General features: G+C 37.5%; 1 protein-coding gene across 2 annotated transcripts in view; it reads right to left on the reverse strand.

The window, feature by feature from the left end:
• Positions 1 to 6,887: 6,887 nt before the first annotated feature.
• SOX30 (SRY-box transcription factor 30) overlaps positions 6,888 to 22,233 on the reverse strand; it is a 34,062-nt gene continuing 18,716 nt past the window's right edge. The window contains exon 5 of one of the 2 annotated variants that reach the window (XM_022590284.2): positions 6,888 to 8,616. In XM_022590284.2, coding sequence (XP_022445992.1) covers positions 8,235 to 8,616 — 382 coding nt within the window. In that variant the 3' untranslated portion in view covers positions 6,888 to 8,234. The remainder of the gene's footprint in view (positions 8,617 to 22,233) is intronic. The other variant, XM_022590285.2, reaches the window with a different exon arrangement.

A 22,233-nucleotide genomic window follows, 5' to 3' on the forward strand; every position in this document is an offset into this window, starting at 1 on the left:
GCTTCCATGCCCTCTCCAGGTATGCTACTCTCCCAGCAGCTTCATATATTCAACCTGGACGCTCTCTGAACCTCATACTTTGGGGATTTTTATGGAGGCTTCAACACATAGGCATGATAGATCATTAACTCCATTTTCAGCCCTTCTCCCTTCTCAAGAGAATGCGGGGTGGGGCCGAAAATTCCAAGCTTCTAATCATGGCTTGGTCTTTCTGGTGGCTGACCAGCACTCATCCAGCCGTCATCCAGGAGCCCACCCAGAGTCACCTCATCAGAACAAGGATGCTCCTATCACCCAGAAAACTACAAGGGTTTCAGGAGCCCTGCATCAGGAACCAGGGTCAAAGACCAACTATTAGAAAAAAAGATGTTCCTAGTTCTCTGATCACTTTGGAGATTCCAAGGGTTTTAGAAGCTCTGTGCCAGAGACAAAGACCAAACCTGCATTTATTGTTATAAATCATAATATCACAGATATTTTAAGAAAATGTTTGAATACGTTATAACTACCAATTTATGCACTCTATTTCTGTACAAAGTTGAACAGTTCCCTGGCAGACCTGAGTTCTGTTCCTCCACAGAGGAGATGTTTGATGTGGGACAAGTCAATTGTTCCTGAGTCTCAGTTTCTTCCACTCACTTGGTGGGTGTCCTTAGATAAGTCACTTCACTTCTTTAAGTCCTCAGTTTTTTCATTGGTTAAATAAAGAAAACAACTATTTACAAGCTTGTTATGAAGACTGAGATAATCCCATAACATACCAGATACAGTTGCACATAGTAGATGTTCGGTAAAGTGTAGCTCCTATCTATTAATTAATCCAACAAATGTTTATTGAGCATGCAATACACTGCAGGCACAGTGCTAGGTATTAGGGATAATTCGTCAAGCAAGAAACACAATGTCCCTGTTCTCTTGAAGCTTCTAGCCATGGTTGGTGGGGAGACAATAAACAAGGAAACAAATAAATGAGATAATTACATTTGGTGATAAGTGCTTTGAAAAGAAAATTATTTCTGTGGTTATATTTACTATTAGTGTAAAAACCTTCCTGGTCAATCTCTCTCTACTCCTTTATGTTTTAGGAGCCACTCTCAAATTAAAGAGAGCTCAACAATGACTTTAATTGAGCTTGGAAATTCACTGAACTACTGACTCTTAAAGCGACATGAAGAAGACAGAGAGAAAAATGAAATGTTGGTGAGAGGAGAATCCTGAAGCTGTACCATAGCTCCCAAATGCCATTTGTGAATCATTGCCTGGTGGGATTCAGAATTACCTGTGGAGCATTTTAAAGATACAGACTCCCGGGGCTTCCCTGGTGGCACAGTGGTTGAAAATCCACCTGCCAATGCAGGGGACACGGGTTCAATCCCTGGTCCAGGAAGATCCCACATGCCGCGAAGCAGCTAAGCCCGTGCGCCGCAACTACTGAGCCTGTGCTCTAGAGCCCGTGAGCCAGAACTACTGAGCCCGTGTGCCACAACTACTGAAGCCCGCGCACCTAGAGCCCACGCTCCACAATAAGGGAAGCCACCACAATGAGAAGCCCGCACACTGCAACGAAGTGTAGCCCCCGCTCACCGTAACTAGAGAAAGCCCGCGCACAGCAACAAAGACCCAACACAGCCAAAAATAAATAAATAAAATGAATAAATTTATTAAAAGAAAAAAAAAGATACAGACTCCTAGTTCCCATCCTCAAATATTCAAATTCTGGAGATCCAGGAATTTTTGTTATTGTTGCTTTTTTTTTTTTTTTAAGTTCACTGGTAATTCTTATGGGCAATCAATCATGGGAAACAGTGCTTGTCAGGCAACTTATGAATTCCATTAGTCACTGAAGCTGAGAATACAGAGCTGTGTCTGTTAGTCTGTTGGCCACCATATATTTATTTTTCTAATTTCTCAAATACTTGCCCTGGTTGGCCCTCAAGGAACTTAGAATGTAGTGGGAGATATAAATGAAGATGCTGTGGGAATACAAAGCAGGAACAACTAAGTCTTTGAGGGTTAGAGAAAACTTTCTGGAGGGGAAGAATTCTGAATGAGTTAGAATCTGCTCCAGCTGCATGTGACAGAAAACACAAAATTATAGTGGATTAAACTAGTTAAAAATTTACTTTTCTCTCATATAAAAGCCTCTAGTCTGTACGAGTGCTCACTCTGAAATCTCATCATTGAAATTTACTAGGACAAATTACTGAAACTGCAAACCTAACACTTTCATATGATTAATTATGGCACATCTGCCTGAAGCCATATTATGCAAACATGAAAAGTCATCACTTAGGGGCTTCCCTGCTGGTGCAGTGGTTGAGAGTCTGCCTGCTGATGCCGATGCAGGGGACACGGGTTCGTGCCCCGGTCCGGGAAGATCCCACATGCTGCGGAGCGGCTGGGCCCGTGAGCCATGGCCACTGAGCCTGCACGTCCAGAGCCTGTGCTCTGCAACGAGAGAGGCCACAACAGTGAGAGGCCCACCCACCGAAAAAAAAAAAAAGAAAAGTCATCACTTAGGAAGCTACAGAGTATGAAAAACAGCTCGTGATAAAATATTGAGGAAATGCAAATTTGTGTATATGTAAAATTGTGTATGTGTTGTGATTACAACTGTGTGAAAAATGTGTGTATATGGGCAAATATAGAAAGACCATCATAAAATAAAAACAATTATTAGATGGATTACAGGCTTTTTCTTCTCTGAAGATTCCCTTTAGTACAGTTATATTGTTTTCATAACAAAAATTTAAATGTCTTGCAAACTTTACATGGTGTCAAAGGTAGGAGTGCTTAAGAATCACCTGAGGAGCTTATTAAAATGCATATTCCCAGGCTCTAGCCAGAGAGATTCTAATTCTATAGATCTAGGGAATGGGTGCATTTTAAACAAGCATCCCAGGTCATTTTGTTGGAAGCAGTGCACTGACCACATCTGAAAAACACCACCATATCTAGGGTCTCCGAGACACTTAAAAATGTATAGAGTTGGAATATTATGTGTGCCAAGACAGCCCAGCTTTGCATTGTCCGAAGGACTCTGGCCAATATTCCACTATCATTGTTGGGGAAACAGTGAGAAAGTTTAAAACAAAGACTCCATATTCACAAAAATGTTCTCTCTCCCTGGTTTATATAGTGAAATATCACTAAAAGGTACAGCTTTGATCATTTTTCTTTTGTCTTTAAGCAAACTTGAAGCTACCTAATAAAAGCAACCCAGGCACTAACAGTTATGTATCTCCAGTTCTCTCACAGTCCCCATGTATCCTGTAACTTACTCCATGCCTTTCTAATAGGCCCAACACAAGTTCAGCTATAATCTGCCCTCGTGAGTGAAGCTCAGTCATTTCAAATTCGACATCTGCATTGCACAATGTGCATAAGCATAGATCTGCATAGATCCAGTTGATTCTGTACTCAGTGTATTCACTAGAATGATCAGTTTATCTTAGTTTGCCCAGGAATTTTCTGGTTTTATCACTGGTCCTAGGTCCCATGGCCTCCACCCCTGCAACCCCTCAGTACTGTGCAAACCAGGACGGTTGGTCACCCCCATACCTTTCCATTGCCTGTGACCCATGTAATTACGCACAGCTTAAAAGACCCTTTCCAGGAGCGGTTATCAGCCTCCACAGACAGTGTCCCAGGGAATACAGGCACGAACATAGCTTTTGGAAGATCTTCCTCTGAAAAGAATACATATAAAATGCTGTTCATTATTTGTTAGAAATAAAACATTTCCCTGAAGTGGTTTCAGAGGAGCCAGGGATTTAAGGTGCAGCAAATGGTCCTCCTCCTACACCTCCATCTCCCCCTTTTTCCTGCAAGCATTCATCATTTAGTGAAAAGTTTACTAAGATTTGTGTGTGTTACCCATCAGAAAAGAGACATGTAGGGTTCGGTCAGGCAGTTAGAATGAGGAAAGCAGAGATAAAGGGTAAATCTGTCTAGAGGATGTGGAATTTTTCATCAAGTAGAATTAGAAAGTAACTCCTTCCACACTTGTTTTCAGAAAAGTAGTTTTATTGTGAAACTCTTGGAATTTCTCTAAAATCCTAAAAAGTTAAGATGATTCAGAAAGCTAGAACAGGATGTTCCTCAGCAGAGTCTGTTCTAACATGTAGGACAGATTTTTCAGAATTACGCTGTTCACATCAAAATTATACTACTTTAAAATATCGCAAGTAATGCATAGAATCCCCAGAATTTCATTTTGAAATCATTTCCAAAATGGAACTTTCAAAAGTAGCTTGTATTTTTGGCTCAGGAATAATCCTTCTGACAGCTGGTTTTCACTGTGAAAAATACACTTATATGGCAATTCAGCACATTTGCCCACTCAAATTCTTGGGTGCAATATCAACTTTCATTAAAAAGTCAGTTTAGTGGACAATCAAAATTTATAACAACTCTAGGTTTCAGTTCTTCTGTCTTTTAAGACCATCAGATACTTAATGCAGAATACAGGTTAATTAGTCACCACCTTCTTTCAGTAAATGATTTAAGGATTTTTTCCGATCAATGCAGAAAACCATATGTGAAGCCAACGACTGAAAACCGAAGCAACAGCCATAAGCAGCATTCTCCAGAGTGAATCCTGTTAGTAGACATTATGTTAAAAGAAAAAAGGATACTCACGCTCAGGTAGGGGAGCGCTGAGATAAACAGAGCTCAACATGTCATGTCAAGATTTTTGAGAAGCTTTGCAAAGACAATAGGCATTGGCACTCTCCAAGGTGGGAACACAGCATATATTTCCCAAAATTATTTGACCAAATATTGTCAGAATATCTAAAAGCCTTGGGTTCCAACTAACACCCTTAGAAAAAGACTGCTGTTGACTTTCTAAATTTGATGATTCAACTACTTGAAGTTGGGACTAAATCTATTTTCAGTCTATTTGCAGTGAAAAGAATTTTTATTTGCAAATAAGAAGGGCAGATTTGTCCAAAGCACAGAACAGTCTCAGTGACATTCAACACACTTTGAAAGGAAGTTATTCTTATCACAAATATGGTTACCTCCAATTTACAATAAGAACAAATAAGGCCTTGAAACCTATTAGAAAGTGCTTGTGGTTTCAAGCTTAGAGAATTTCACTTTGATGACTTGGAGAGGCAAATGAATTCATTCCAATAGGGCAGGGTTTTGTTTAGTCTATAGGTCTCTACTCAGAGCTAACAGTGGTTTGAAGAGCTAGAAATGAGCAGATATGGGCATTTGCAGCTAGGCATGCTTAACTGCTATTGGATATTGTTTCACCTGAGAGATACCCATATTTCCCAGCCCAAATTATATTGTGGATCTGTAAACAATCTAAACTGACTTCTGATCCCAGCATTAAGGGAGAGAAGGAAGAAGATTAAAAGAGTAGCCCTGACTCAGCAGCCATTAAAATGAAGATTGGGGAAGGACTAGCCTGAAGACAGATACTTAGGACACACTGAACTAGCCTCTATGTTATTCCACTGCCTTACAAAGGGATTCCCCCAATGAATTTGTCTATAAGAACAAGGTCCGTTGGAGATATTGCCTCACACCTCTCAGAATGGCTATAACCAAAAAGTCTACAAATAACAAATGTTGGCACAGACGTGGAGAAAAGGGAACCCTAGTACACTGTTTTTAGAAATGTAAACTGGTGAAGCCACTACAGAAAACAGCATGAAGGTTCCTCAAAAAACTAAAAGTAGAGCCATCATGTGATCCAGCAATTCCACTCCTGGGTATATATCCAAAGAAAAGGAAAACATTAATTCGAAAAGATATACACACCCCAATGTTCACAGCAGCATTATTCTTTTCACTGCAAATAGACTGAAAATAGATTTAGTCCCAACTTTCAAGTAGCTGAATTATCAAATTTAGAAAGTCAAGAGCAGTCTTTCTCTAAAGGTGTTAGTTGGAACCCAAGCCTTTTAGATATTCTGACAATATTTGGTCAAATAATTTTGGGAAATACAAGATGTGGAAGCAAACTAAGTGTCCATCAATAGATGAATGGACAAAGACACACACACACACACACACACACACACACACACACACACACACAATGGAATATTACTCAGCCATAAAAAGAATGAAATTTTGCCATTTACAACAACATGGATGGAGCTGGAGGGTATTATGCCTTTTTTTTTTTTGGCCACATCACTCAGCATGGGGGATCTTAGTTCCCCGACCATGAGGGACCCATGTCCCCTGCAGTGGAAGCACAGAGTCCTAACCACTGAACCGCCAGGAAATTCCCTATTATGCTTAATGAAATAAGTCAGACAGAGAAAGACAAATACTGTATGTTTTCACTTATATGAGGAATCTAAAAAATAAAACAAACAACTATAGCAAAACAGAAACAGACTCACAGGATAAAGAACAAACTAGTGATTACCAGTGAGTAGAGGGAATGGGAGAGGGCCAAGATAGGGATAGGGGATTAAGAGGTACAAACTACTATGTATAAAACAAGCTACGAGGATATAGTGTACAGCACAGGGAATATAGCCAGTATTTCATAGTAACTTTAAATGGAGTATAATCTATAAAAACATCTAATCACTGTTTACACCTGAAACTAATATAAATTGTAAATGAGCTATACTTCAGTAAAAAAAAGAATAAGGTCTGTGATCAAAACCCAGTTCAGTCACTAAGGTGCGATTAAAATGAAATGGGATAAAATGGCTCAAACTGTCACATACAACGGTGTAGACATCTGTCATGGTGTAGACATCAAATGTGCTGTAGCTCCAATGTGAAGTTACATGTTTATTCTCTACCAAGAAATTCAAGTTTTGGTCTTTAACCACATTCAGATGATATTGCACAGAGTAATAATAAATATAAAATGTGAAAATAAAAATTTTATTGGGAAGAGGAAATGTTACATACAATTAAGTGTATGGTTGATGAAATGTATCATACAGTAACAGCCTTTGCTTAAGGAACAGGTTTAGTAAAGCAAGAAGTTGGAAGCTTAGTATAGGTTTCCATACATAATTTCCAAGCAGTTTTAAGTAAAAGATCTCAATTTGCATAAATTATACAGATCATTGAGAGAAAAGTGTATTGGTTTGTGGTGATTTCTGATCATCAATTCACTTTGTGTCTTGTAGATCTCTTTTACCCTGATCCCAACTCTGGTTGTTCTGATCCTGTTCTAATATGGTTCTCTCCATCCATAAGTGGGCATTTACCCAGAGGCCACATCGCAAATAGGATTTTTTTGCTCATTATGAATTAAACAAATTCCAGGTGCTCTTAAATGAACTCCATGGTTTTAAAGACAGCTGCCTGGACCAAATCTGGAAGAGCTCTTCCATTTAGGGAGTCTTTAAGTCATAGGTACACATCTGTAAAGAGTTTGGAAATGGCATCATAATATGTGCACACCATCTTTGTTGATACAGTTTCAAGTAAGCTAATAGGATCTGTATAATTCTAGAGACTATTAAGTTAAAATGAATATCTGCATGTGGTATGGAACCCATTCTCATTTGAGCAATACTCATTTTGCTTATTTCTGTCTCCCAAACAGAAAACATCCAACAAGAACAATTTTCTCTATGTTTATTTAATTATAACAAAAGTAGAACAATGCATACCAAATGTAAAAAGATATCTAAAAAAGATGATGAGAATGTTTAGGAACAGAAATGACTAATTTAGCTGAAGGAATTACTCAGGTTCCATTAAAACATATTTGCAACTTATAATTGGTTATTAGTGTAAATTAAATTTAGTAACTGAGTCCCAATTTACTACTAAAAGTTATCAAAATATTTTCAAAATGTTACATAAAAAGTGAAACATCCATAAGTATTACATAAACACCAAACAAAACATCATATAAAGAAAAATAAATGTATCCTGAGATAAAATACAAATCACACTTGTCATGCCAGATTATACACCCCCTTTCCCCTCACATATAATTGTGAGGATTCAGTGTTTTGCACGTTCCAAGATAAAGTAATGATAATATACGCTGATGCAAATTTCAGCCATAAAAATAAACTACTTCATATCTTAAATATTCCTACGATGAAACATCAGGATTCCAGTTTCACTAATCAAAAGTTTATGAAGGCATAAATTGCATTTGGTTTTGACTCCTCAGATCACAGCTGAAAACTCTCAGCAAAGCATTCTAGGCTCTTTTTTTCACATCAAGTGACCCAGAATATATTTTAAGCAATATTTATTTTCTGTACATATTTGTTTTATAATTATAAATTCTTGAGCACTTTTTCTTCTTCCTCATCATCACTGTCAGTGACATTGACTTGCTGGATGTTAGAGGGAGTTGATGTCGGGGCTGTGAAGACACTTTCCAAGGCTCCAGTGTCCAGCTGAGGCACGAGATTTAAGTATTCTTCCCCACTGTGGCTATGACTGTTACAGTAAGAGGTCCCATCCATGCTCTCACAACTCCAAAAATCTTCGCTGTGAGCACGTTCATCTGGGTAGTCTCCATAAGGATAGTCTCTATTTAAAGCTGAAAACATAGCCTCATGGTTCTGGCATCTGTCTTCATAATAACCAAGGCATTCTGGCACTGCACTTGGAAAATTTCCATAGCCAAAAGGAGGCCGACTATAAGGGCACGTGCTGTATCAGAAAGACAAAAAAGGAATTCGATCATAACTTGTCCACATGTTGCCTTGTATACAGACTAACTGAGCAAGTTTAACTGGGGCCTAGAGAGCTCCCAAGATAACTTTCTGCAACTACTTCATGTACTCATCCACATGTTGCCTAGTCCCAACATAAAACAAAGTAAACAACATAAAGCAAAGTAAGCTTATAACTATTACCTATTATCAGCCTCCGGTTTCTTACCTTTGGCAGCCTTAATAAAGAAAAATTACTTATCTGGGCCTTTCTCTCATGATGCCTTATGCCGTGTAAGGTTTTAGAAATGCAGACACCTGCTGTGCTGTGCTAAATATTGACACTTAGTAAGCAGTGTAACAACTGTTCTTACTAGTATTTGAAGCAAAATTTACAGGAGGTGGGGGGAAATGTGTAACTGGGTTGAAATCAAGAGCTCTTGGGGATGGGGGAGGGCACTCGAACAGAGGATAACAACTTAATTTTTAAACTCACTTTCAATAATTAATTATATTAAAATACTCAATACCAGAAAGATTTAGAACTGATATTAAAGTGTGGTTTTTAGAGATCTTTTTCAAAAAAAAATTTGGAGTGTGGGAATGTGAAGAATTGAAAAGATCACTTTGCTGTTTTATAAACTAATGGTTTTTCTTGTAAGGCAAATCTAAAAATTCTGCCATTCAAACCCATTTGTCAATTTTTAAAAAAAAGTATTACTCCACTTTTCAAAGGCACAGAACAGGAATCATTGGAAGAGTTATGTAGAAAAGTCCAACCAAAAGTTGTCTGGACTCACGGACTCCATCTAGTGACAGATAATATAAGCATAACAACCATGCTCATTAGCAAAACCCAAGACAAGTTGGGTGTTTCATTTCATGCTCCCACATTTTTTTTTTAAAAGGTCAACTTTGTTTCCTTCCCTTTAAAAATATAAGTATGATTGACATAATAGACTATCATCTCAAATTCTTTGTAAATATAGGGTTTCTTCAGTGGTTGGTGTCCTACCCCCAAATCTCCAAGTGCTAGGGACCTTGCCCGTGTTCAATATCACAAATATGAGACCTAGTTTCTGAAACGTTTCAGGTTTCCATTCCTACTGCCACATCCTTATTCAGGCATTTTTACTTTAATACATACATCCTGAATGCATTGTACTTGCAGCTACTATGACTTTGCTCGGTAGCTCTTCCACCTTTAGATCTCTCCATCCATTGGATTCCACAAATACTTCAAGGGTGTGCTCAAATCTACTTCCTTCACAAAGCCTTCTTCTCTTCAGCTAGGAACAATTCACCTACTAACTATTCTTTTAGGACTCAATATAGGCAAGATATTACACAAGGTTTGGTGGAGAATTTAATTTTAAAAAAATCTAAAATCCAGGTAGTATATACTTGATATGTGCTAAAGTGTGCTATAATGCAAACATCACACGGTTATATTGGTGTGGTAAAAACAAGTTAGTATTATATCTGAAGAACAAAAAGATCAGTAAAGATAAGAGTAATCCTGGACTTCCCGAGTGGCATAGTGGTTAAGAATCCGCCTGCCAATACAGGAGACATAGGTTCAAGCCCTGGTCTGGGAAGATCTCACATGCCGTGGAGCAAATAAGCCCGTGTGCCACAACTACTGAACCTGCACTCTAGAGCCTGCGGGCCACAACTACTGACCCGGCATGCCACAACTACTGAAGCCCACGTGCCTAGAGCCAGTGCTCCACAACAAGAGAAGCCACCCCTATGAGAAGCCCGCGCACCATATCGAAGAGTAGCCCCTGCTTGCCACAACTAGAGAAAGCCCGCATGTAGCAACGAAGACCCAACACAGCCAAAAATAAATAAATAAATTTATTGAAAAAAAAAAAAAGAGTAATCCTAAAAGGTTACATGGATGAAAATGAATACCTACAGAAGCATCATGGTGTAGTGGGAAAAGCAATCCTGAGGGGTGTGTAGTGATATTGCAATGTTGTTTAAAGTTGCAATTCCCTAATGATATATGATATGGAGAATCTTTTCATATGCTTAATTGTCATCTGTATATGTTCTCTGGTGAGGTATCTGATCAGGTCTTTTGTCCATTTTTAACCGGGTTGTTCATTTTCTTATTACTGAATTTTCAGAGTTCTTTGTATATTTGGATAACAGTCCTTTATCAGATACATCTTTTGAAAATATTTTCTCCTAGTCTGTGGCTTGTCTCCTCTTTCTCTTGATACCATGTTTTTTGATACAAGGTAGCTTTGTAGTAAGTTTGAGGTCACGAATTGTGAGTCCTCCAACTTTGTTTTCCTTTTTCAAAATTGTTTTAACTATTCCAGGTCACTTAAAATTCTATGTAAATTTTAGGACCAGCTTTTCCATTTCTGCAAAAAAGCTGCTGGGATTTTGGAAAGGATTATATTGATTTTGTAAATCCCTTTGGGAAGTATTGCCATCTTAATAATAAGTCTGCCAATGCATATACATGAATACCTTTCCATTTATTTCAGTCTTCTTTAATTTATTTCAGCAATGTTTTATAGTTTTCAGTTTACAAGTTTTGCATCTCCTTGGTTAGATTTATTCCTAAGTATTTTACTCTTTTTGATGCTATTGTAAAAAGAATTGTATTCTCAATTTCCTTTTTTGAGTGCTTATTGCTTGTGTACAGAAATACAAGTGAATTTTGTATATTGATCTTATACCCTTCAACTTTGCTGAATTCATTCATTCACTCTAATAAATTTTTGTGGATTCTTTAGGATTTTCTATATATAGGATTTTCCATATATAGTATCATGTGTGAAAAGAGGTAATTCTACTTCTTTTCCATTTTAGATGTCTTTTTTTCTTGCCTAATTGCTCTGGCTGGAACTTCTAGTACAATGTTGAACAGCAGTGGTGAAAGCAGACATCCTTGTCTTGTTCCCAGTCTTAGGGGGAAAGCTTTTGGTCCTTTGCCATTGAGTATGATGTTAACTGCCGGTTTTTGATAAATGCCTTTTATCATGTAGAAGAAGTTCCCTTCTACTCCTAGTTTGCTAAGTTTTGAAATCAGGAATCGATTTTTATCATGAAAAGGTGTTGGATTTTATCAAATGCTTTTTCGGCATCAATTGAAATGATCAGATGGTTTTGTTCCTTCATTCTTTTAATGAAATGTATTACCCTGATTGATTTCCTGATGTTGAACCACACTTACAATTCCTGGGGAAAATCCCACTTGGTCTTGGTGTATAATCCTTTTAATATGCTGCTCGATTCAGTTTGCTAGTATTTTGTTGATTCGGTAATTTTCTTTTTTGTGATATCTTTTTCTAGCTTTGGTAACAGAGTAATGCTGGCTTTAGAATCATTACCTCTTATATATTTTGGAAGAATGTGAGAAGGATTAGTATTAATTCTTCTTTAAAAGTTTGGTAGAATTCACCAGTGAAGCTATCTAGTCCAGGGCTTTACTTTGTTGGGAGGTTTTTAATTACTGATTCAATCTCTTGATATATACTTATTCAGATTTCCTATTTCTTCTTGAGGCAGTATTGGTAATTCAAGTATTTGTGCATTTCATCTAGGTTATCTAACTTGTTGGTGTACAATTATTCATTATTATCCTATAATCATTTTTCTATGAGGTCAGAGTAATGTACCCAGTTTCATATCTGACTTTAGTAATTTATGTCTTCTCTCTTTTTTTTCTTAGCTTAGCTATAAAAGTTTGTCAATTTTGTTGATCTTTTCAAAAAGCCAACTTTTGTTGACCTTTTTTTCTCTATTTCATTAAACTCTCTATTGTTTTTCTATTTTTTATTTCATTTATCTCTATTCTAATCTTTATTATTTCCTTCCTTCTGCTAGCTTTGGGTTTTATTTGCTCTTCTTTTTCTAGTTCCTTAAGGTATAAAGTTAGGTTGTAATTTGACATCTTTCTTTTTAAATGTAGGCTAGGGCAGCTATGAATTCCTCTATCAGCACTGCTTTTGCTATATAATTCCTTAAGTTTGGGTATGTTGTGTTTTCATTTTCATTCATCTCCAAGTATTTTCTAATTTTCCTTGTGATGTATTATTTGACCCATTGGTTAAGGGTGTGTTGTTTAATTTCCAGTATGTGTGAATTTTCCAGTTTTTCTTTCTGTTATTGATGACTAGTTTCATTCCATCATGGTTAGAGAAGAAACTTTGTATGGTTCCAATCTTTTAAAAATTTCTGAGACTCATTTTGTGATCTAACATATGGTCTATCCTACAGAATATACATTTTCACTTGAGAAGAATCTATATCCTGTTGTTGGGTGGAGATCACGTATTTCTGTTAGATCTAGTTGGTTTAAAGTATCATACAGTCTTCTATTTCATTTTTGATCTTCACCATTTTTGGATGGATGGTCTTCCGTTCATTATTTAAAGTATCCACAGCTAATATCATACTCAATGGTGAAAAGTTTAAAGGTTTTCCTCTAAGATAAAGAACAGAACAAGGATGCCCACTCTTGCCACTTATTCAACATAGTGCTGGGAGCCCTAGCCACAGCAATTAGGCAAGTAAAAGAAATACAAGGCATCCAAATTGGAAAGAAAGATGTAAAACGGTCTCTATTTGCAAATGACATAATAATGTATCTAGGAAAACCTAAAAACTCAACCAAAAAAACTGTTAGAATTAGTCAGTGAACTCAGTAAAGTTGCAGGATACAAATTCAATATGCAAAAATCAGTTGCATCTCTATACACTAAGAGCAAACTGTCAGAAAAAGAAATTAAGAAAAACAATTCTATTTACAATTGCACCAAAAAGAATAAAATACCTAGGAATAAATTTAACCAAGGATGTGAAAGACCTGTACACTGGAAACTATAAGACACTGATGAAAAAAATTGAAGAAAACACAAATAAATGGAAAGATATTCTGTGCTCATGGATTGGAAGAAATAATATTGTTAAGATATCCGTACTACCCAAAGCTATCTACAGATTCAGTGAAATACCTATCAAAATCCAATGGCATTTTTCACAGAAATAGAACAAACAATCCCAAATGCTTTCTGGAAACATGAAAGACAGTGAATAGTCATAGCAATCTTGAGAAAGAAGAACAAAGCTGGAGGCATTATACTCTCTGATTTCAAACTATATTACAAAACTATAGCAACCAAAACAGTATGGTATTGGCATAAAAACAGACACATAGATCAATGGAACAGAAAACAGAGCTATAAAAAAGCCCATGCATATGTGGCTAATTAATTCATGGCTATTAATTAACTAACAAAAAGAGACAATTGGGAGAAGATAGTAGCTTCAATAAATGGTGTTGGAAAAACTGGACAGCCACATGCAAAAGAATGAAACTGGACCCCATCTTACATCATATACAAAAATCAAGTCAAAATGGATTAAAGACTTAAACATAAGACCCAGAGCGCTAAAACTCCTAGAAGAAAACATAGGCAATAAGCTCCTTGACAACTGAGTTGGCAAGTTTTTTTTTTTGATTTGACACCAAAAGCAAAGGCAACAAAAGCAGAAACAAACAAGTGGGACTACATCAAACTGAAAAGCTTCTGTACTGTAAAGGAAACCATCAACAAAACGAAAAGGCAACCTACCGAATGGGAGAAAATATTTGCAAATCATACATCTGATAAATAATTAATATACAAAATACATAAAGAATTCATATAACTCAATAGCAAAAAAAAAAATCTGATTTAAAAATGGGCAGAGGAGCTAAACAGACATTTTCTTCCCAAAGAAGACATACAGATGGCCAACAGGTACATGAAAAGGTGCTCAAGAACTTCCCTGGTGGTACAGTGATTAAGAATTCACCTACCAATGCAGGGGACGTGGGTTCAACCCCTGGCCTGGGAAGATCACACATGCCGTGGAGCAACTAAGCCTGTGCACCACTCACCACTACTGAGCCTGCGGTCTAGACCCCGCGAGCCACAACTACTGAGCCTGCGCACTACAACTACTGAAGCCCACGCACCCTAGAGCTCGTGTGCCACAACAACTAAGCCAACGTACTGCAACTACTGAAGCCTGTGTACCTAGAGCCCGTGCTCCACAACAAGAGAAGCCACCACAATGAGAAGCCCACACACCTCAATGAAGAGTAGCACCTGCTCGTCACAACTAGAGAAAGGCCATGCGCAGCAATGAAAACCCAACGCAGCCAAAAATAAAAGGTGCTCACAATCATCAGGGAAATACACATTAAAACCACAATGATATCATTGCTGCCATTTGCAACAACATGGATGGACCTTGAGGACATTATGCTAAGTGAAATAAGTCAGAGAAAGACAAATACCATATGGGTTCACTTACATGAGGAGTCTAAAAACAAACAAACAAAAAACAAAGAAAACCAAATCATAGATACAGAGAACAGTTTGTGGTTGCCAGAGATTGGGAGTGAGAGGTGAGCAAAATGGATAAAAGTGGTCAAAATATACAAACTCCTTATTTATAAAATAAGTAAGTCCTCAGGATGTAATGTACAGCATAGTGACTATAGTTAATAATACTGTATTGTTTTTTTGAAAGTTTCTAAGAGATTAAATCTTAAAAGTTCTCAGCACAAGAAAAGAATTATGTCGTATACCGAGACTAATATAATGTTATATGTCAATTATATCTAAATAAAAAATAAATAAAATTAAGTAGTGAAGTCTTCAACAATTATTACATAACTGTGTATTTCTCCTTTCAATTCTGTCAATTTTTGCTTCATATATTTTGGGGTACTGTTGTTATATATGTATGTGATTATAATTGCTATATCTTCTTAACATTTTATTATTATTTTTGGCTGCGTTAGGTCCTCGTTGCTGCGCTCAAGCTTTCTCTAGTTGCAGCGAGTGGGGGCTACTCTTCATTGTGGTGCGCGGGCTTCTCATTGTGGTGGCTTCCCTTGTTGCAGAGCATGGGCTCTAGGCACGCGGGCTTCAGTAGTTGCAGCATGTGGGCTCAGTAGTTGTGGCACATGGGCTCTAGGTGCACAGGTTTCAGTAGTTGCAGCATACAGGCTCAGTAGTTGTGGCACATGGGCCCTAGAGCGCGTGGGCTTCAGTAGTTGCAGCACCTGGGCTCAGTAGTTGTGGCGCACAGGCTTAGTTGCTCCATGGCATGTGGGATCTTCCCAGACCAGGGATCAAACCCATCCCCTGCATTGGCAAGCGGATTCTTAACCACTGTGCCACCAGGGAAGTCCCTTCTTAACGTTTTAAAATAGATACGTGGGAGTTCCCTGGCGGCCTAGTGATTAGGATTCCAGGCTTTCACTGCTGTGGCCCAGGTTCAATCCCTGGTCAGGGAACTGAGATCCTACATGTTACGTAGCGTGGCCAATAAATAAATAAATAAAATATGTAATGTCTTTGTCTCTTGTAACAATTGTGACATAAAACCTATTTTGTTAAATACTATTATAGCCACCTCAGCTCTCTTTTGGTTACTACTTGTAAGGAATATCTGTTTTTATTTTTTCACTTCAGCCTATTTGTGTCATTGGATCTAAAGTCAGTCTCTTGTGGTAATTCCCTGGTGGTCCAGTGGTTAGGGCTCTGCACTTCCATTGCAGGGGACACAGGCTTGATCCCTGGTCAGGTAACTAAGATGTCCACAAGCCACATGGTGCAGCCAAAAAAAAAAAAATCTGCTCAGTGAATATCATGTTTATTTTTTAAAATAAATAAAGTGAGTCTCTTAGAGACAAGATTTAGTGTGATTATTTTTTAAATTCATTCTGCCAATCTACCTTTTAATTTAATCCATTTAAGGGGATTACTGATAAGGAAATACTTACTCTGCCTTTTTTCTTTTTTTTGGCTGTACCACGTGGCATGTGGGATCTTAGTTCCTGAGCTGGGGTGCAAGGGTGCAGTGGAAGCATGGAGTCCTATCCACCACCGCCAGGGAATTTCCTCAAATATTTTTAAGTTATTTTCTTAAGTGCTTACCATGGGGATTATAATTAACATCTTAAATTTATAACAATCTCGTTTGAATTGATACTAAGTTACCTTCATTAGCATATCAAAATTCTGCTTGTATACAGTGCCTTCCTTCCTTTGTATTGCTACTGTCCTAAATTATGTACTTATACATTTTATATCTATTAACAGATTTTATAATAGATGTTTTATGCATTTGCTTTTAAATCACATAAAGTTACTAACCAAAAATACAATATACTTGGCTTTTAAAAACTAAAGAAGGACTTCCCTGGTGGTCTAGTGGTGAAGACTCTGTGCTTCCACTATAGGGGGCATGGCTTTGATCCCTGGTCAGGGAACTAAGATCCTGCATGTCTCTGGCGAGGCCAAAAAAACAAAATAAAAAAGATACTTGGCTTTTCTGTTATTTTAGTAACTTTTACCAGTGTTCTTTATTTCTTTGTCTGGCTTTGAGTTACTGTCTACTGCCTTTTCATTTTATTCTGAAATACTTCCTTTAGCATTCCTTTAGCATTCCTTGTAGGGTAGGTTTACTGGTGATGAACTTCCTCTACTTTTTTTTTTTTTGGCCACACTGTTTGGTTTGTGGGATCTTAGTTGCCCAACCAGATATCAAATCTGGAGCCCTGGCAGTGAAAGTGCCAAGTCCTAACCACTGGACTGCCAGGGAATTCCCTCTCCTTTTCTTTTCTTTCTTTCTTTTTTTTTTTTTTTTGGCTGTGTTGGGTCTTTGTTGCTGGACACAGGCTTTCTCTAGTTGTAGTGAGCGGGGGCTACTCTTCGTTGTGGTGCGCGGGCTTCTCACTGCAGTGGCTTCTCTTATTGCAGAGCACGGGCTCTAGGCACACAGGCTTCAGTAGTTGTGGCGCATGGGCTTAGTTGCTCCGCGGCATGTGGGATCTTCCCAGACCAGGGATCGAACCCGTGTTCCCTGCATTGGCAGGCAGATTCTTATCCACTGCACCACCAGGGAAGCCCTCCTTCATTTCTGAAGGTAGTTTTGTTGGTTATAGAATTCTTGGTTGATGGTTTCTTTTCTTTCAGCCCTATGCTATGCCACTGTCTTTTGACTTCCCTGGTTTCTGATGAGAAACTGGCTGTTGACCTTATTGAGAATCTCCTGTACAAGATTAGTCACTTCCCTCTTGCTGTTTTCAAGATTCTCTCCTTCTTTGGCTTTGACAGCTTGATTATAAGGTACCTCCTTGAATTTACCCTACTTAGTGTTCATTGAGCATCTTGGATTCCTATCTTTCTTTAAATTTTGGAAGTTTTGGGTCAAGCTATTTACAAGTCTTCTTCAGCCTTGATTTCCTATTTACATAGAGCCTAAAAAGCAGTCAGAGGTGAAAGCTTAGGGTCTTCTCCAGTGTTTGCTGAACATGTGTTTAGCTCTGGATATGCTAGCTCTGGATATGTTTGTGCCCTTGTGTACTGATTCCTCAGTATACATGGGAGATTTTCAAAGCCTCTATTCCCCATATATCTCCTTTCCCAGTCTCTTCTAGGCTTTTCAGTCTGTCTGCTGCTTGTCCTGTCTGTTGTCCCTTAACCCAGGCAGCTGTGGACAGTACATACCTTTAAATATTTTCCACAAACACTAGCTGTGAGGCCACTCCAGCTCTAAGGGAATGCTTGGGAGAGTCAAACTAAGGTAAGCCCCTGAGCCAATTCCTCAGGAAGTCACCAGACAAGTCAAAAATGCACAACCATAATGCTTTAAGAACAAGGTCTGTACTGCCTCGTCTAATAGCAACAAGTCACACCAGGAACATGGGTCACCATCCCCTTGGCCATCACTGAAGTAGAAAATGTGAGATGGCTGTGGCAAAAATACCACAGTGCTCTCTTATCAGAATTTAGCAGCTTCTTTCTTCATTAAACACCCCTCCAGCTGATTCTGACAGGTTTTGCCAGCTTAATTATTGCTTCAGTGGAGAGAGAGATTCTTGGGGCTCCCTATTCTGTAACTCTCAGTGACATTCTACCTCAGTGGTGTTTTGTACTTTTCAGAATATAAGTTTTGCACTTATTTTGTTAAATTGATTCCTAAGGTTTTTAAATTCTATTTTATTGTAGATGGAATTGTTTTCTCAATTTCATTTTCTATTTATTCACTGCTACTGTACAGAAATGCAACTGTTTTATATATACTAGTCTTATGTCCTGAAAACTTGCTGAATTCATTTGTTACTTATAATAGCTTTTTTTGTGGATTCCTCAGGATTTTCTATATATAAGATTGTGCAATATATAAATATAGTTTTATTTCTTCCTTTACAATCTAGATACCTTTTATTTACTTTTCATGTCTAATTGTCCTGGATTAAACCTCCAATAAAATGTTGAATAGACGTGGTAAAAATGTACATCCGTGTCTTATTATTGATCTTAAGTGGGTCTTGCTGATCTCCAGTCTTTGCCATTAAGTATAATGTTAGTTAGGGTTTTTTTGTTAGATGCCCTTTAACTAGTTGAGGAAGTTTCTTTGTATTCCTAGTTTGCTGGAATACTTCATGTTCAACATGAAGAAGTGCTCAGTTTTGTCAAATGCTTTTTTTCTGGGTTTATTGAGATGATTGTGTGGTTTTGTCCCTTATCCTATACTACATTAATTGATTTTCAAATGTTAAACAACTCACATTCCTGGAATAAATCCAAGTTGGTTACAGTGTATAATCCTTTTGTTATGCTGCTGAATTCAGTTTGCTAGTATTTTGTTGAGGATTTTTGTCTCTGTATTCATTAGAGATATTGACCTGCAGTTTTTCCTTCTTAAGTTGTCTTTCTCTGGTTTTGGTAGCAGAGCAATACTGGCCTCATGGAATGAGGCCCTCCCATTTTTCGGAAGAGTCTGACTATGAAGTGTGTCTACTGTAGACAACATATAGTTAAGATCTTGATTTTTATCCAGTTATACAATATCTGCCTTTTGATTGTTTAATCATTAACAGTTAATGTGATTATTGAAACAGCTGGATTCATGTCTGCCATTTTTTGTTTTCTATGTGCCTTGTATTTTCCTTGTGGCCTTCTATTCCTTCTTTACTGCTTCCTTTTGCATGAAGTAAATATTTTCTAAATAACTTTTTAGTTCCTTTAACAACTTTTCCACTATTTTTTCGTTATTTTCTTAGTGGTTGCTCTAGGGCTAATCATATACATCTTACCTTACCTGAATCAACTTCAGATTTTTACTAACTTAATTCCAGTAAAATATAGAAATTTTAAAAAAATATGTATTTATTTTGGCTGCACTGGGTCTTAGTTGCAGCATACGGGATCTTCATTGCAGCATGCAAGATCTTTAGTTGCGGCATGCATGCGGGATCTAGTTCCCTGACCAGGGATTGAACCCAGGCCCCCTGCGTTGGGAGCGTAGAGTCTTACCCACTGGACCACCAGGGAAGTCCCAAAACATAGAAATGTTGCTTGTATATAGCTCTACTCCTTCTTCCCCCTTTTTGTACTACTATTGTTATATAAATTATAGCTATATGTTATAAAACCAGCAATCTATTGGTATGATTATTAATTTATATAATTTTATGCCTATTAAATAAGCTGAGAAGAGAAAGGAGAGCAAGTATATACTTTGAAGTTTGTTATATTAACCTTTTTATTCACTACTGCTGGTTCTCTTCATTTGTTCCTGTGGATTCAAGTTACCATCTGCCATCATTTCCTTACTCTAAAACAACTTTGCCTCCACCTACTTCCTTATGCTTTTATTATCAAATATATTACATTTCTATATGTTATAGGTCCACCAAAACAATTATTTGCATATTGTTTTATACAACTGCTTTGAAAACCAGTCAAAAGAAGATTTATACTGTCTTTTTATACTAGCTTTTATTTTTTTTTTATTTTTATTGGAGTATAGTTGCTTTACAATGTTGTATTAGTTTCTGCTGTACAGCAAAGTGAATTGGTTATACATATACATTACATATATCCACTCTTTGTTAGATTTCCTATACTATCTTTTATAATTGCATTTTTACCTTTACTGGGCTCTTTGGTATTTTGTTTGTTTGTATTCCAACTACCATTAGTGATCACTTACTTTCAGCCTGAAGAACTCCCTTTAGTATTTCTCACAATGCAAGTGTGCTGGCAATCTCAGTTTTGGATTATCTGAGAATCTCTTTACTTTGGCTTCATTTTTGAAACATGGCTTCACTAAATGTAAGTTGACAGGTTTTTTTCAGTACTTTAAATATGTATTCTGGCCTCCATTGTTTCTCATGGGATGTCAGGTGTTCATTTTATTGGGGTTTCCTTGTACATGATGAGTGTCTGTCTGTCTCTCTCACTTTGATTTTCTCTTTGGCTTTGGATTTCAGTATTTTACTATGATGTGTCTTGCTGTGGATCTCTTGGCTTTTACACTACTCATAATTCATTAAATTTCTTAAATGTGTAATATTTTTCATCATATCTGGGAAGTTTTCAGCTATTAGGTCTTCGAGTACTTTTTTCTGCTTCTTTCTCTCTCCTCTCTCCTTCTGATACTCCTTTTATAGATACACTGGTACACTTAATGATGACTGTGTTCTGAGGCTCTGTTCATTTTTCTTCATTCTTTTTCCGCTCTATTCTTCAGATTGTATAATCACTACCAGTCTATTTTCAAGTTTTCTGATTCATTCTTGTGTCCGTTCAATTTTACTGTTGAGCCCCTCTAGTGAATTTTTCATTTTGGTTATTGTACTTTTCAACTCCAGAATTTCCATTTGGCTATTTTTATAATTTCTATGTCTTTACTGATAGTATCTCTATGAAGAGGCATCATCATCATAACTTCCTTTACTTCTTTAAAAATGGTTTCCTTTAATTGTTTGAATATATTTATAATGGCTTGGAAGCCTTTGTCAAATTTGAAATCTGGGCCCTATCACAGGTAGTTTCTTTTGCCTGTTTTTCTCCCCCATGTACAAATCGTGCTTTCCTGTTTCTATGCATGTCATAATTTTTGGTTGAAGTCTGGACGTTTTAGGTAATATACTGTAGGAACTCTGGACAGTGACTCTTTCACTTCTCCAGGGCTACTTTTTTTGTTTTTATTTTTTTGCTTGTTTTTTGTTTACTGACTTGACTAGACTATTTTATTTTTTATTTTTAAAAATATTTATTTATTTATTTAGGCTATACCAGGTCTTGGTTGAGGCATGCAGACTTCTTAGTTGCAGCATGCAGGCTCTTAGTTGTGGCATGTAAGCAGGATCTAGTTCCCAGACCAGGGGTCAAACCCAGGCCCCCTGCATTGGGAGCACAGGGTCTTACCCAATGGACCACCAGGGACAGACTATTTTAGTGAAGTCTATTTCCTCTGCAGTGTGAACCTTGAGTGTCACTCCTCAGAGGGCACAGACGTGGACATGAATACAGTCACCCTAGGATGATATTGGTTTTAGCAGGACTCTCTTTGACTATCTCTTTCCCTGATTTTTGTGTTAAGCTCTCTGACTCATTTGTTATCACATACAGCTGTTAAGATTCCACTAATTGCTGGTTGATTGCTCTGTTCTCGAAATGCCTTGGGGCAGAGATTGTTCCACAGTCTGATCCAATTAAATTCAGACGGGGTAAATTTTGAGGAGTCTTTGAGGTTTGTTCTGACTGCAGGAGGGCTCTTCTTAGCTGTTTCTTTC

The sequence above is a fragment of the Delphinapterus leucas genome, chromosome 3 (assembly GCF_059928025.1).
Source record: "Delphinapterus leucas isolate spDelLeu-1000000601 "Yukka" chromosome 3, BTC_Dleu_Yukka2, whole genome shotgun sequence".
Lineage (NCBI taxonomy): Eukaryota > Metazoa > Chordata > Mammalia > Artiodactyla > Monodontidae > Delphinapterus > Delphinapterus leucas.